General features: G+C 39.3%; 1 protein-coding gene across 1 annotated transcript in view; it reads left to right on the top strand.

The window, feature by feature from the left end:
• kcnd1 (potassium voltage-gated channel, Shal-related subfamily, member 1) overlaps positions 1–15,224 on the top strand; it is a 69,305-nt gene extending 54,081 nt beyond the window's left edge. The window contains exons 5-9 of the mRNA XM_063465431.1: positions 423–585; positions 2,495–2,578; positions 8,853–8,948; positions 9,631–9,881; positions 9,997–15,224. Coding sequence (XP_063321501.1) covers positions 423–585; positions 2,495–2,578; positions 8,853–8,948; positions 9,631–9,881; positions 9,997–10,204 — 802 coding nt within the window. The 3' untranslated portion in view covers positions 10,205–15,224. The remainder of the gene's footprint in view (positions 1–422; positions 586–2,494; positions 2,579–8,852; positions 8,949–9,630; positions 9,882–9,996) is intronic.
• Positions 15,225–16,253: the final 1,029 nt, after the last annotated feature.

The following is a 16,253-nucleotide window of genomic DNA, read 5'->3' as shown; positions in this document are numbered from 1 at the left end:
CCTGTGATTTATGGCTGAGCACAATGAAAGGTGAAGGCCGCATGAGGCAGCGACCAGGAATTTGTGAGTGTGTGTGTGAGCAGCTTTTCAACACTGGCACTGTAATCTTGTGGAGGACTTGCCTATTTATCTTTTAACTAATACCACAGATTGAAAAAAAACCCTCTAAAATCAAATAAATATCCAGTTTCAGTGATTCGTGTTAGTGGAAACATTTTCCCAGTATTGAACTTGTTTGTCTAAATTATGTTTATATAGTAAATTGCAGCCTCAAACTTTATTGGGGGGACATAATGCTATTTATGTAATGATCACCATAAAGAAGTCTTCTTCTTGCTTAGCCTCCTGCTTGGACACGCTACAGAGAATCAATGGATTGATTTATTCGGAAATTTCATATGAAACACATTTTCTCTCTGCAGATATGGAGACATGGTTCCAAACACCATCGCAGGGAAGATCTTTGGATCGATCTGCTCTCTGAGCGGCGTCCTGGTGATCGCCCTGCCTGTACCTGTCATCGTGTCCAACTTCAGCCGGATCTACCACCAGAACCAGAGAGCGGACAAGAGGAGAGCACAGCAGGTCTGATTCTGACGTTTCAGTATCGAGCTCAAAATAGTCTAACCAAGAAGTAAGACTGCAACTTCTAGGTTCTGATGCAGGTTTAAGACAACACAAATAAAAACCATGTAACTAAACATCCACCTTTGACCTCTTCAAGCTCCATCCATCCATGCTGTGTTCTGGGATGAGTCTAATCAGATACTGTGGCCTTTAAAACAAAATCCCTTTATGATTAAAGTTGGCTGAAAACTTTTGTTTTCAGAGATACCTCATTTCAGCCATGCATTGATTCATTTACTCACTGAGCAGTTATCTTTTGACTGAGGTCTAGCAAACATCTAACAGGCCAAGGCAACCCTTTAAGGCCATCTCCTTGAACATCTCCTTTCAGTGCTTCCGTTCTGGCCACTTGCCATCTAGGATCGACACCGGAGTCACCCTTTAATTTGATTTTGGGGAAGAAATAGAAGTCACAGGAAGCCAGACCTTCCTAGCCACTAGAAAGCCAAGGATTTTGTTGATGCAGCCCAATATTACTGCCTATTTACTGCACTGTGGGTGGCTGCAGAATGGCATGCATTGCAGTTGCATGAGTTGTGGCAGAGACATAATAACACAGATGATATGGCAAAAATGGTGGTAGATGTATAACTTCTAGAGAAAAAGACTTCATAAAACCTTTTTAAATAATTGCCTAAACCGTTACCAACAAGCACCAAACATTCTTCCTGTGATGCCTCGAGATGTGATAGCGGACCTCCATGTTAACAGTCCAACCCTGTAGTGGTGAATTCTTGCTGTGCAACCCTGTGAATGTTAAAGAAAACAGTGAGCATGCTCGTGGTCGTGAAACCAGCTCCCAATCCTCGACATGAAAGTTGAAGTTAATGTTTGCTCTCCTCATATATTTGAGGTCCACAGATGGAAATGAATTGGCTTTTATACAACACTTTGCAGATCTTTGAAATCACTTTCAGTGCTTTAAAGGAGAAGCATTCACGTAGCCTTTTTCACTACACTTTATTTACCTCACACCCGTGGCCAATTTATAACCACTGGTAACCTACAATGCAGGAATACATGCAAACTCCACACAGAAAGGCCAAGACAGAGGTGACAGCTTTAACTACTGCACAGAGATGGGCATGTGCAAATAATGAGAAGATGACTTTCAGAGAGGAATCTAAATGTAGCCCTGGGAAGTGCTAAAGGTGTAAACGTATGCAGCCATTAAGGGAGGACTGGCCAAATTAAAATCAGGTCATTTTTTTGCTTTTTGGGTGGGGTCATAAAATGTTTAATACACTGCACAAACAGAAATAGCAAATCAAGATAAGCAGCGTCGCCGCTTCATCCCACTTTTGATAAATGAAACCAAAATATTTTGAAACTGTGTGCTGCTTTGTCTGTGTGGGTTCTCAGCCATCCAGGTCAAGATAATCTAAGTTTCTTGAAGATTTTTCTCTCATCCAAGAAGCTTCTTCAGCTCTAAGTTCATTGAGCTGTGCTGCTTTCTTCTCCTGGTGCTGTGCACCTCTGGCACTATGACCAATACTGCACCCAGCCAATAGGAGGCAGCTGTGATATTTTGGCTTGACTTCTGTGTAGCTGTCATGCCCATCAATTTTCATTTTTATTCTTTGGGTGCACCCTAAACGTACATGTGGTGCATCTTTATGCTTCTATTGTATCAGCTGAAAAAATAAAGTTTTATTGAAAAGCACCTTTAAAGCCCGAAAACTGGAGCTTTGCAGCAAAAATTGCAATTCACCTGAAAAATTATGAGTTTAGAGACAGATGATGTGCTCCTCTACAGTGTGTGTGTGTGTGTGTGTGTGTGTGTGTGTGTGTGTGTGTGTGTGTGTGTGTGTGTGTGTGTGTGTGTGGGGCGCTGACGCTGCTGTTTTCCTGTATTTCTGTCAAACAGAAAGTGCGCTTGGCTCGGATCCGCATGGCAAAGAAAGGAACAACCAACGCCTTCCTCCAGTACAAAGAAGACCGAGCGCTCGGGGTGAGACACACACAAACATGGACGCAGACACTCACACTAACAGTGGATGATTTCTCACTGTCAAGGAAGAAGGCTGGATTACACTCGGGTTAACTCAGAAAGTTGTGGAAAGGTACGGAGAGATAAAGGGACTAAAGACAGAGTGAAAAACACAAAGTCACATAAACCACAACAAACAAGATAAAAATCAAATAAAAGTACACCCAAAGAGAAAGCTGGCTGATGTGTGGGGCCAAACTTTATAACTGTTAAACCCACAAATAAATCTGAGCCTGCAAATAAATTTTACATGAGATTTCTTAACGAGGCATCAAATGTGCTTTCAGCAGCTGCAAAAATTTGCCTTGACCTGAACCATCTCGGTCTATTCAGTAAAAACCACCATGCACGAGGCCTCATAAGCTACATGTAGTTTCTCACTTTCCTGTAGTTTGCCCACAAGTGTCCCACACACAGATGTGTGCAGTATACTGTGGACAGAGAGATCTTCAGGCCACATGTACATGCAATAAATTTGGGGATGACGATGTTTACTTCTGCATACATCATCCAGCATTATAAATACCTTCATCATCCATCATTTGCTCTGTAATAAGATTTCCAGGATGTTTGACCTTTAAATTCAGGAAATCTTTGTCCTCCTTGGTTTTGCTAATCATGACAGCACTCTTACAGGCATGCATCCACTCCATAAGCACAATGTATGCGAAGGAGCTACTGGAGACCAACACCTTTAGGACCAGAGATATCTGAATACATAATATGGTTCACTAGGATTCTGCTGATCATGACTTATCTATATTTTAGCTGCAGCTTCTGGTTGGAACATGAGTAAGCTAGACCTCTCACAATGCATTTCAGGACCCTGTCACGGTGCTGGGTTGGTTGACCCAGTGCTTTGAGTTCAATATATCTGGATGGTTTATGATTTATGTTTAAATTAATTTAAGCTCATTCTGTTTTCCCCAGGTTGCCCTGTTATAGTTCATTGTTTATTAGATTCCCCTTGTGTCTTAGTCTCCCTCGCTCTTCATGTGTTTCAGTAATGTCTTTGTCTTTGTTTGTGTTTCCCCCAGCCATCATGTTCTGTTTCTGCTTAGTTATGTCCATGTCTCATCTCCAGTCCCCTTTTCCCTCTGTATGTTTATAGTGAATGTGTTCCTCTTTGGTTCGTCATTTTAAGCCTGCGTGTCTTAATGTTTCCTGTTTTATTTTGAAGAGATCTGGTGTTCCATGTTCAGTGTGTTTAGTTTCACTTCCCTGTGGCGTCATTATGTTCATTCTAATCAGCTGTTTCCCCGTGTGTTTCCACTTCCCCTGATCACCTCCTTTATGTATTTAGTCTTCATTCCTCATCCGTTTGTCCTGCTATGTTTCCAGGTGAATGTATTCATGCCAAGTCTTCATGTTTCAGGTGTCCGTGTCCACTTTTAGGTCTTTTATCTTAGCTTTAGTTCACCCAGTTTAGGTTTCGCCCTCGCCCTGCCCTTTTGTTTGTATTATTTTTGACAGCCTTAATAAACGGCTCATGTTTTTTTGTCTCTTCGCGTGTCTGCACTTGGGTCCATCTCCTCACTCCACACATTCAGCTTCTGCGACTGTGACAGACCCATCTTTGACTCAGCTAAACAAATAAGTCCCTGTGATTTACACAACTAAAATGATATTTTCCCCTCTATTTGTGTTTATAATTTCCCTCAAATAACACATATCACCGTCATGTTTAGCTTTAAAGCTCAGTGGACTTAATAAATATGTTCAAACTGTCTAGCAAAATTTGTTCTATATTTTTGACATTACACCGGCTAAAGCTATAAACTTGGCTGTTTTTATTTTTAATGACCGACACTAACAGAACACAAAAAGAAAGTCAAGCTTGAAGGATTTCCAACTCAAAAACAGGACCATGACAATTATTACAGTGAAATATATTAATTGTGTAAATATAGCTATTTTGTAAAAATGTGGATTTTGTCCATTAACAATGTTTTTCTTAGAAAATAGTAAATCCATCTATCAAAGTTGTTTCCTTTTTAAGTGGCAGGTACCACTAACTATCCAGAGTTTTTCTGAAAGTTTGAAGATTTACTTGTGAGTTGTTTTCTTCGAAATCCCCCCAAACAATCAATGTCATTTTAGTTATCATCTGCAAATTGAATTCAGTATTTAATTTTTTAAAAAGTGAGCTGCAGATTTAATGAGTTTTGACATGCTGAGGTGAGGCAAGACTAAGAGTGAGGCAGCAAAACAAAGAGCGCTTCAGACCCTCAGACAGACGAAGAGCTGCTGCTTCAGCAGTTTGGTGATTCGCTAATAACAAGCGCATGAGAGGAGAGTTTCCCCAACAGCAACTTGGCAAAAGAGCAGTGGAACCTGATCACTGTCCACAGATGCAACAGACACAAACAACAACGTACTGTGAAGATTTAAATCAGACGGTTAGATACTTTACTGATCGCACAAGGCAAATTCAGAAGTTTCAGGATCCTGCAGAGGTTGTTGTTTTGCACATAACAAAAGGCAGCTAATTGGTGTTTTTTCCTAGACACATGGAAACCTTTCAAATGAAAACTCAGCAGGATGAAATAAGCCTGAATGCTAATTAGAGTCTTCTGATATCATCTTACATTTCTTTGACAGATACACAGATACACCTGCAGATTAAGATTTTACATTAAACACATGATCAGAATAATTAAAAAGCAGCTGACAACCAAAACAGTTTTAATCCAATATTTCGGCGTTAACCCACAAGAGCCCAGACCCATTTTTACAGTCAGGAAAACTATGAGTAAATGTTAAAACTGGAACTTTCCTCAGTGTGTAAACAGGCCCATGCTTCACCAAAGATACTGCTGTCCCAAAAAAGCTGCCCTGTGGTGTATCATATTATGAGTTTATGGCTCAGTCGCACTAGAGTAAAAATTCAGTTTATAAATGCAGACAGATTTAGTTTGCAATCAGTCACAGTTGGTCTGGCCCAATCAGCACAACTCATCTGTGGTCGGTCTGTTTGCATAGGGGCCATAAACCGGTTGTATGCTGGCTATATTTCTACATAAAAGCGAGGTTGCTGAGTGCCAATGTCATTTTGCTCTTGAATTTGTATCCTCCAGCAGCTACATCTCTATTTGTGCAGGAATTTCAGAATGTTTATGTCAAATCTATGAGGTTCTAGCCTGACTCTGAATAAAAGCAGTTAATGTGAGTTAATTTAGCTCAAATTCTGTTTAATGGGAATTTCTGCGTATGTAGATGGCAACAGATGGTAAAAGTTGCATTAATGTTGGCCATTCCTGGAGACTCCAAACACTGTTGCCCCAGTGTGACTCTGGTTTTAGGTCATAGTGAGATGTTTGTTAGTTCCAGCTCCTTGAATGGATGCTTGTTAAAGAAACCTTTGGCATCACATTTAAACAAACTGGGTGAGCCTACAGTTTTAGCGCCTTAGATCCAGCTATTGTTTGGGATGCAGCAGCTCTTGGTTGGGCAGAATGAAGTATGCAGAAAAGCCAAAATAAAATAAATAATCTGAAACTCTAAAGAGGGCAGCTATCTCTCGGTGTCCAGTACTACACCATTTTTGCATCTTTTCCTTGTATATATTTCTCTAAAATGCTAGTGATGCTAGCTATCTGACAGAACAGCCGTATTTAATGTGTAGTATGATTAAAGATGTCCTTTAGTTTCCACTCTAAACTTCCATTTAAATACCTATAACTGTCCAAATTTTTCAGACTAGAGAAAAGAATTGTTTCTTTTTTTTGTTATAATTTCAGAACTCACATAATTTGTTGGGGTGTGAGGAGTATGAAAGATTCAGAGGAGCCCTCAGCCTTTTAGTCTTGTTCCTATTTACTAGATGGATGTATCCCACAGTGTGAACCTGCAGGAATATTTTTATTACATTCTGAAAATAAACTGGATCTAAATCACTGCAGATCTGAGGAACTTTCTTTTTTTATCTTTCAGCTTAATCGTGACTCAGAGTCTCAGTTTTTTCTTCAGTCAAGAGGATGAAAGATTCACCGGGTTTAAATGTTTTATCATGAAAACGGCTTTAGGCTTCAGGTAGAGGGTGAGTGGATGGGTCTCACACAGAGACTCGCACAGATATTGTTGAGTCTTAATCTCTCTGCTGCACTGAGCCAAAATGAGGGATGACTGCTGGATTTAAAGAGTGCATAATGAGGGTGAAGAGGAAGAAAAATGGGGTGCAGAGAAAGTGGCGAATATATGGAGAAAGGGAGGAAATCTGTGCTACAGGGCAAGAAGAGAGCTTCATTTTTCTTCATCATAACACATGAAAAAAAGTTTAGGGAAAATAACAAAACTCAATTAAAAGCCGGCTGGGAAAAAAAACAAAGCAAAATGAGAAAGAGCGAGATAAAGGTGATTAAAATAAGAAGAAAAGAGTCTTAAAGATATGTCGATCAGCTCTCAGTTTGGCCTTTTAAAACATGAAAAGATAACTTTTGCAGTTGTTTCTTATTAATGTGGAGAAATCTGAACTGGAGATGAGTTACTGATAAAAAAATAAATTCTAGGAAAGAAATTCTGCATTTTAAATCAAGGATTTGTCTTAGGAGACTGAGCCAAAGGAAAGATTATGAGCTCATTCAAATCCAGTGGTGGAAATCACACAGTCTCAGCATTAAAAATGACTCCTTTACTAGTGCAAGCAAATATTAGTTAAAAAGTTACTGTTTAAAGTGCATGTATGCAGAAGCCTCTTTTTGCTGCATTATTAATCTTTTATTAAACGCAGATTATTTACCTGTAACAGTTTAGAAAAGCAGTTATTTTATTACAACCTCAGTATGAGCCGTCAGCTGTTAGATGAACGCTTGGTAAAAGTGGTGGAGTCAAAAACACAGTATAGTCCTTCTGAACAGGTGTGCCGTCTTATGTGGGACTGTACAGCAGCTTTATCCCTCAGCCCGCCGCCCCACATATCCAGACAATGTCCCACATTTCACAAGTTTATGAAAGTAAACTCGTGAGTCTCATAAGAAACACGTACCTCAAAAATAGATGTTCTGATCTATTTATGCTTCCCCTGCTGCAAATAAGATGAAATGATTACAAGACAGAGCAGCAGCTGAAATAAGTTTGAACAATAATGCAAAAAGAGAAAAAAACAAAGCAAAAACGCTGAAGCTTAGTGATTAACACATTCACCTTATCCATGAAAATCCCTGAATAGTTTCCAGGTGGAAAAATGAAACTCAGTAGGTCACAAACCCGGGTGGCGTAAAGAAAGCCATCTTGGATCCACCTGCAGTAGGGACCCTTGGGAAACAAAGGAGTGGCTGAAAGTACCTTTATTTAGTTGGAGTTGGGAAAACTGTATTCAAATAAATGGACTGTTTCTGTTCAGTAATAGTTGGCAGCTTTGTGCTTATTCAGGAGGTATCAAAATTTGAGAGCATCTCAAATTTTTCTGATACCTAGTGGAAAAGACGTCATGTTTGAGTAAATGTTCTCATTTTCCTTGTATTTTACCTCCTTTACTTTTATTTTCACCTAATTTCATTTTAAAAATAAAATTTGTTATTTTATTACATTTTCATTTCTTGTGTCCCCAGGTTCTTTTACTTTTACATTGCAACTGTTTCCTCTATGAAGCACTTTGAACTTTTGTCATGTGTATGAAGTGTTATACAGCTAAAAGTTAGTTTGTGCCCGTCAACCAGTTTGTCGACAATCAAGTGTTTCCTGACAATGTGACCAGTAACATATAAAAATGTTTTCATTTGCCTGGAAAACTCTGTCTTCATCATTACAGCCTGGAGCCAACACATTAAAGTAATTAATACTTGTTTGTTTTTATGCCGATGATACGAGTTTCTACATCACATCCGCCTCATCTCAACTTTATCTCTTTTCTCTTTTTTCAGTAAAGTTTTAAATGCAGATAGTTAGAGATTTAACACTGCACTGGATTGCTCAGGATCAAACATAGCAACCCAACATAGAAAGTGATTATTGTGGTTTTACTGGTCAAAGAAGCAAACAAAGACCAGGATGAGCCTACAAAGATTCATTGAATACATGATTGTGTTGATATTTGACATTAAACAGAGGAACTGAACTTAAGTTCTTGTAGAAAGAAGTGTTGATCATAAGATAAATCCTTATTATTGAATTCTGCAAACAACCTTATTAAGGACATTTGTTAAGAGAACCTCAAAGTGTGAAGCTATCATCGCCAATTCTACAAAACAGTATATTTGTTAAACAAATTTTATTACATGTGTGTGTGTATTTTCAGGGTCGTGACAGCGATAGCACAGCTCTGTGTGTGAAGAACAGATCGGCTTTCGAGCACCAACACCACCACCTGCTGCACTGTCTGGAGAAGACAACGGTGAGGTTTCAGACATTTAATTTCCCTCAGGACCATCAACTATTACATCTTATGCAGACAGAACTCAAGCTGCCTCTTACTTTTTTGAACACCAGTTTAAAATATCTTCAGCAGTTCTTTGTCTTTGTAGAAAGCCTTAATATAAACTCTGTTTCTGATCCTAGAAACAGAAGCTGGATAAACAGACTCACCAAAGTTTCCTTTAAGTCGCCCTTCTGGATTCTCTCTCAGTACATTTTGAAATTTACATTTCATTCAGCCCTTTTCATCCATGCCATTAAAATAAGCTTACAATCATTCAGTGTAGAGAGATATATATTTTTAACTTCACTTTTTAAGACGGTCAGCAGTCACAGACTGATGATCACACATAGATTAATGAACAGAAGAATTTCAAGAGCTTCATCTGGAAAAACTAAAGACAAAAAGACAATCATACGCAGAAAACACCCTAAAGATAACACAAATATTCAAAAAATAAAAGAAACGGGAAGAGAAAAAATATATTTAAGAGAATGTATAACTGTAACATACAAATTAGACCACAAAAATATGCAGAGGCAGAAAATGACAAAGATTTAGATTTACGACTACGGAGAAATGCAAAAGCCCATGTTCCACAATCCACACATGCAAGATTGAAACTTCAGCTGACCTCCCTCCTTCCTGTCTCTGCTTACAGAACCATGAGTTCACAGATGAGATGACCTACAGCGAGCTCTGTATGACTGAGTCAGTGGGCTTCAGAACCAGTCGCAGCACTTCGCTATCCAGCCAGCAGGGGGCACAGAATAACCCCACTGGCTGCTGCCCCCGCAGGGCCAGGAGGCGAGCTGCCATGCGTCTGGCTAACTCCACTGCATCAGTCAGCCGGGGGAGCGTCCAGGAACTGGACACCCTGCATATCAAAACAACCTCCATACCGCCACAAACGTAAACACAGATGCTATAATCAGATAAAGATACACACCTGCGTATCTAAATTTATCACAAAAATAAAAAAACAACCTTTTGCTTATCTTGTCTTTTTTCTTTTTCTTTATTTCAGTCGTTCCAGTCTGAACGCCCAGGCTGATAACCTAAAGCTGAACTGCGGGGAACAAGATTTCACGGCTGCAATCATCAGCATTCCCACGCCGCCTGCCAACACACCGGACGAGAGCCTCCCCCCATCGCCTGCCCCCATCCCCGGCATCCTGCGCAACACCCGAGCAACAGCTTTTACCCATGAAACCGTCAAAATCTCCTCCTTATAACCTCCAGCTCCACACATGACATCCCTCCTGACACCCCTCCGCCCCACCAGCCACTTTCCCAGTGAACTTCCTTTGAACCTCTGATCCTGGATCTGGGGCGCTGCTAGCTGAAATATCGGGAAGAAAATACTCAGATTGATTCCTGACTGATTGCTTTAACTTCCACATACATTTCGCTGGTTACATGGATTAAACAGTCGTATAGCTAAAACGGCAGATGAGATGGGAAGCAAAATGTACGACCACATCCAACGACAACTGAAAAATAAGAACCTCAAAAAAAAAAAAAAAAAAAAGAAGCTCAAATCAAAAGCTACAACTTCATGAACGAAGCAAAAGACCTTAAACCTTTAGTATCCACCCTCATGCATTTTGTCTCCTTGCACACATTTGACCTGCCTTGCACAGTTTTGACCTTTTAGATCTCATTGCACAAACCCATGAAGGGTTCAACCTGAAACATCAGTGGAAAAGAAGCCAAGACTCCAAAAGTCATCCCGAACTGGCTGATGGTTTGGTTTGCCTGGCTTTGTTTTGCCCTCCTTTAGAGGAGGCATGCTAAATGACTGCTGACGACAGAAGTTTTATTTTTCAGTGTAAACTCGACATGAATGGACTGAGTGGTTTTATAAAAAAAGAGAGAGCATTACCTATTGCTTTGGGAGGGACCAACAACCACCAGAGGATCATTTAGAATAGGTTGGTTTAGTTATTGGTAAAAGATTTAACGGAGATGACCTGTAGACAACCAAATAACCCTCAGCAGCTTGAAGGGCCATATCTAAGACATTTTGTGGTTTGAGGTTTTTTTTTCTGGTAGGAAACATGTGCCGGTTATTAAGTCAGGAATTTTTGTTTTCTTTGGCTGGATTTCTTTTCATTCCAATGACAGACTACATGTTGAAGCCTGAATGGAGCGACAGTGCTGCACAGCTAAGTTCACTTTTGGATCTCTTTTGCTTGAAACATGAAGGTTTAAACTCTAAACAAAGAAGCTGAAAGACTCATCTGCACTCAAATGGATTTTTGAAGAGTTTGTGGATGAGCTCTCTGACGGTTCTCGCTGAGCAGCTGAAGGTCTCATATTTAGAAAATCAAGGAAATCATGAAGGGGAACTCTTGATCACTTGACCTTCAAATAATTTGGGAAACTCTGTGAAACCCAACAATCTTTGTTGAGCAACTCACAAAACTACACTGGGCAGTCTGCATCTTTAAGGAGCTGGGCTGGTCTGAGCAGCACTGGACTCACCTGGTTTTCTAAATAAACTGTGGAGAGTTAAATTTATGGTCCTGGACTGGATTACTCTGGTCTAGTCTGACTGTAGCTCTGAAGTGTTTGTCAGTGTTGACACTAACGCCCAGACCGGGATCAAGAGCCTTTTACCTTTCAAAATATGCAACATTACAACAAGCAGGAAAATAGCATCAACAACTGAACAGAATAATATTAGTAACAGTTATAATGTGTGTGTTTAAAACTACAGTAATTATTGCAGGGAACAAAGTGTAAAGCAACTAAAAAAATGCATTTGTTATGCGATCTTTCCACTGAGAGAGAACATAACGAGTATTCTGCAATAGATTTGAAGGGGAAAGGAAACGCCGACACTGAAAGCTCTTTAAGCGCTGAGAGTACGTTCGCCCCGATGACGGACACTTTGGAAGAAAAAGGCATGTTTTTCACATCTTTGCTGAAGTGGAAAACATCCACATGAGCAATGATTCCCGCTTGTTTATATCATTAATCCTCTTTTTCTTCTGTAATGTCTTCATGCTTTTAAAGGCTTTAATACAAGTAACTCATCCACAATATTTATAGAGCTTATTTAATCTTTTGCCAACATGCTCTTATAACATAAGGTAATGTTATGATGCTAAACTAAAGTTCCAACAAATGAGAAACTTTTAGAATTTTTAGTTGTTTTATTTTTTTTTTATGTATAATCAAATTAAACAAGTCATGATCCTTCTTTACAAATAGTTGTTTCTCTGAGCACGAGGCCGCAAGTGACATTCAAAAGTGTGAACATCTATCAGCAGACTGGACAGTAAGTCAGCTAAGTATGTTACTGTTAATGGATCGGGCGAGTCCGTTTTTAAACCAACAAAATCACTTCATAACTGTAAAAGAAATTTCGTTGATTAAGTACACCTGGTAATCATGTTTACACTTGTAATGAAACCGCTCTGCAACCAGACTGAGACCGCCTCCTCCGGGGTCTTAGTGCATCTCACCCAAGTGAGATTATAATGTTCACATCTGTGCAATCAAACTGCGCCAAATAAGAAAATGAACCAGAGTTCAATTTGAACAGAATAAACAGGGCATTTGTACACAGTCTTTACCTTACATGTTCAAGAGAGACGGGTCTCCTTTTGTGGCTTTACTGGCATCTGAACGCTGACAGAGAGGAATCTCTGCAAGAGTCTCAATCTGTTATCAGCTAAATCCACAAAAATCGAAATCTAGTATAACTAAAATAATGAACAACTCTACAAATAAGGGATTTGAAGTTGAACATTAATGTTTTTACTTCTTAGTATGCAGGCGGAAAGAAATGGTAACTCAATATGAGTTTAAACTGAGTTCAGTGCACTGATTTGAGTAAAATAAAGGCTCTGTTTGCATCTAGATGGAAGCATGTAGCGTCGGCACTCACTGGGCGGAGACTCGTGCTCAGATGTGTTAAAAGTTACCTTTTAAATATACGTCAGCACGTGCATTCAAAACCATACATGCTTTTTCAAGAGTGTACGCCGTCGGCCACGTGTGAGCTCAGCTGCGAGCGATTTGTTGAAGCGTTTCCTCGAACCATTTAGGAGCAAGTGTGAATGCGTGACACACAGACAGAAGACAAGAGGTACATACTGTAACATATTTTGTATCATAAACTTTCACCCGCATCTTCCAATCAAATCCTCAAATCTAAAAAAAAAAAAAAAAAAAATAGAGAAAAAGAAAAAAGATAGATGAAAGTCATCGGGTATCTGACTGGCGTTCCTTCGTGCATGAGCCTCGTACAGTAGAAGTAGCACTACTGATCATAGGAATTTATAAAGCATATCAGAGAAAAAAAGAGAAAAAAAACACGACATAGTGGGGAAGAAAATCTCATCATCTGTTCTTTTGCATGACGACTCTTATTGTTTTCTCTCCTGCCAGTTGTTGGTTTGTTTTCCTCATCCCCTCTGTTCCTGAATCTTTTCAAGACGAGTGTTTGCACCACCGAGCAGTTAGATTACCGAGAAGAACTCGAGCAGATTATTATCAGTGAATCATTCAGGCATGTTCCTCGCCAGAATGCAAAGTGTGTATGCGCGAGGTCGGGCGGCTGTTTGTGCGTGTACGTGTGAATGCGTGTATGTGTTCGTATGATGAGCAGTCACAAATATGCATGGATACCGTTATAGGTATTTTATCTGTTTTCTCCTGCAGTTTAACGAGAGAGCGGGGACTGGACGGACTGGCTGTTCGCTGGATGGATCTTTGGCTTGTTTTCTGAAATACCTTCGCAGTCTCAATGTTTTCACTTGGCCCCCAACCGGCATCCACCCCCGCTGTCTGTGTCACTCAACTGAATTTTTAAAAACTGATTTTACAAAGAGAGAAAAGCTTAGGGAGAAAACTAAATTCAAACAAAAAGTTGGATTTTAGAGCCAAAAACACAAAAAAGGAGCATTGACGCCCACTCGCTTGCTCTTTAAGTCAGTTATTATCAAACTTAAAAATAGGTTGTGTTAAATTAGCCAGCTGATACACTGTGGCTTCCTTGGCCTTCTGACGGTTTTTTTTTTTTTTTTTTTACATTTCTTTCTTTTCTTCTTCTTCTTCTTCTTTTTTTTTTTTTACGGTGAACCTTACACGTTTCTTTTAATTATTATTACTTTTAAATTCCAAAACTGTGAAGCAAGTTCATTTTTTAAGTCGATATAAATCCAATGTTATTTCATGAGTGAGGTACTGTCACTCATGCAGATGCTGATGGGTGGAGCCATGGCTGGGAATCATGGCTTGACTGTAATTTACTGGGATCTGCTGTTTAATGTCATGTTGCTTTGGTGTCTCTGGAAATCAGGAAACATCTAAATTTAAATTTGAGCTGCCTTCTTTGGTAATTTAGTCCTGTCATAAACCTTCATAGAGATGCAATATATACGTTTCAGACATGGCTTAGTACGGGACATACGTGTACTGATTTAGGGGGTGATGCTGTCCTGGGGACAGACCTGACCATGAGATTTAATAATCACGGTTTAAGTGTACTGATTACTGCAGTCATAGATTTTATTGTGATTGGTCGGCAGGTCCAAATTCATCCATTAACCCCCCCTCCCCTTCCAGTCAGATGTTCTCTGTATGTCACAGTTTCAGCACGAGGTTTAAAGAGCAACTTAATAATTCCAGTTATTAATGAGAAATGTAATGAGATGAAATTAGATGTAATGTAGTAATGAGAAAATAACAATTTTCCTTAATGCTGTGTTTAGATTTTTTCCTTTGTTTGTGAAATAAGCAACCTGAATCTCCTGATGAGGATTCGGAGTCTTGGGGAAAAATATAAACTGTAAAAGTTCTTTCACTGTTACACTGTGTATAACTTACACTGTTATGTTTCCAGAAGCCCAAAGACTACTCATAGAACCAGAGTTATGTGTGCAACAGATTTGATGAATGTGTGAAAGACTGTTTCCAGTTAAAACTAGGTGTTGAGTTGCTCTTTAACTTATTTATGTTGTTTTGAGAATGAAGTGGTGGTTCTAAAGAATTTGAGCACAGGTAATTAAATTTAAATGTCACTTTTTTTTTAAATGTCAGGTGAACCTGACTGAAGCACACTGGTCTGATCCTGAGGTGACACAATGGGAGCTTAAATGAGATGATAAGCAGCATTTCAGACGCCTCAGAGTTAAAGTGTTGATGTTCAGTCTCAGAGAGAGAGTGAGGAGCGACGAATAAATGACGGAGAAAACAGCATTAAAGCACAGAGGTGTATATTCCATTCCACTAATAAAGACAACAGAAATCAGAATGTGGTGTGCTGTGTTTGTTCCTCAACATTTATCCTTCACTGTTACAAACTGCTTGTGCAAGTCCAGCAGTTTGTAGCAAACCCCAAACTGTCCAAAATCCCCCAGAATCACTCTTGGCTCATTATTTCTGGATCTATTTTCTATCTAACTTGTGAGCTCTAGCATATATGGATTCAGGGGTATGCATGGTAAAACACTGACCTCTAGTGTCGTGTATACAGATTACAAGCCACTGTGTTTCCTTTTATTCCTTATTCTGACATGGACACTTTGTGCCCTGTACCAAATTTTGTTACCAGATAAAATGGTACAAAAACCTGCAGGCACATTTGCAGATTCACATAATAATAAATATGTAAGAGGAAATTAAGTGCTACTGCAAATATCACAGAAACACCCATCATTTTAAAAGTGATCTGATGTAATAGAGCTCCTGGTTTTCTGAAGTTTCTCTGCTTTTCACTCATTTTCAGTCCACTCCTGATATCTGACCATTTTCAGAGGATTATTTTTGTCATTTGTTGAAGCACTGAACACTGACCTATGAATCAAGGCACCTAATTCAAGGGATTGATGTTGTGTCTACACATAGCATACATTTTCACTGCTATGCAGATGACACCAAACTTCAGTATTCAAGATTCAAGATCCTTTATTTGTCACATGCATAAATATACAAGTACAACACGCAGTAAAATGTGTCCTGACACACTCCTCAACTGTGAAAAAAAGAGAGAACATTATATACTTTATCTATCTTTATCTATCTATCAACTTTATGTATTCATGAAGTCAGGTAACACACACCAATTGGTTAAACTGCAGGAATGTCTTAAAGACATAAAGACCTGGATGACCTCTAATTTTCTGCTTCTGAATTCAGATCAAACTGAGGTTATTGTACTCGGCCCTAAAAATCTTAGAAATATGGTATCTAACCAGATTCTTACTCTGGATGGCATTACCTTGGCCTCCAGTAACACTGTGAGGAACCTTGGAGTCATTTTTGACCAGG

Source organism: Pelmatolapia mariae, linkage group LG20, assembly GCF_036321145.2.
Source record: "Pelmatolapia mariae isolate MD_Pm_ZW linkage group LG20, Pm_UMD_F_2, whole genome shotgun sequence".
Taxonomy (NCBI): domain Eukaryota; kingdom Metazoa; phylum Chordata; class Actinopteri; order Cichliformes; family Cichlidae; genus Pelmatolapia; species Pelmatolapia mariae.
Note: the sequence above shows the minus strand (reverse complement) of the source record. Positions and strands in the feature narration are given on the sequence as shown.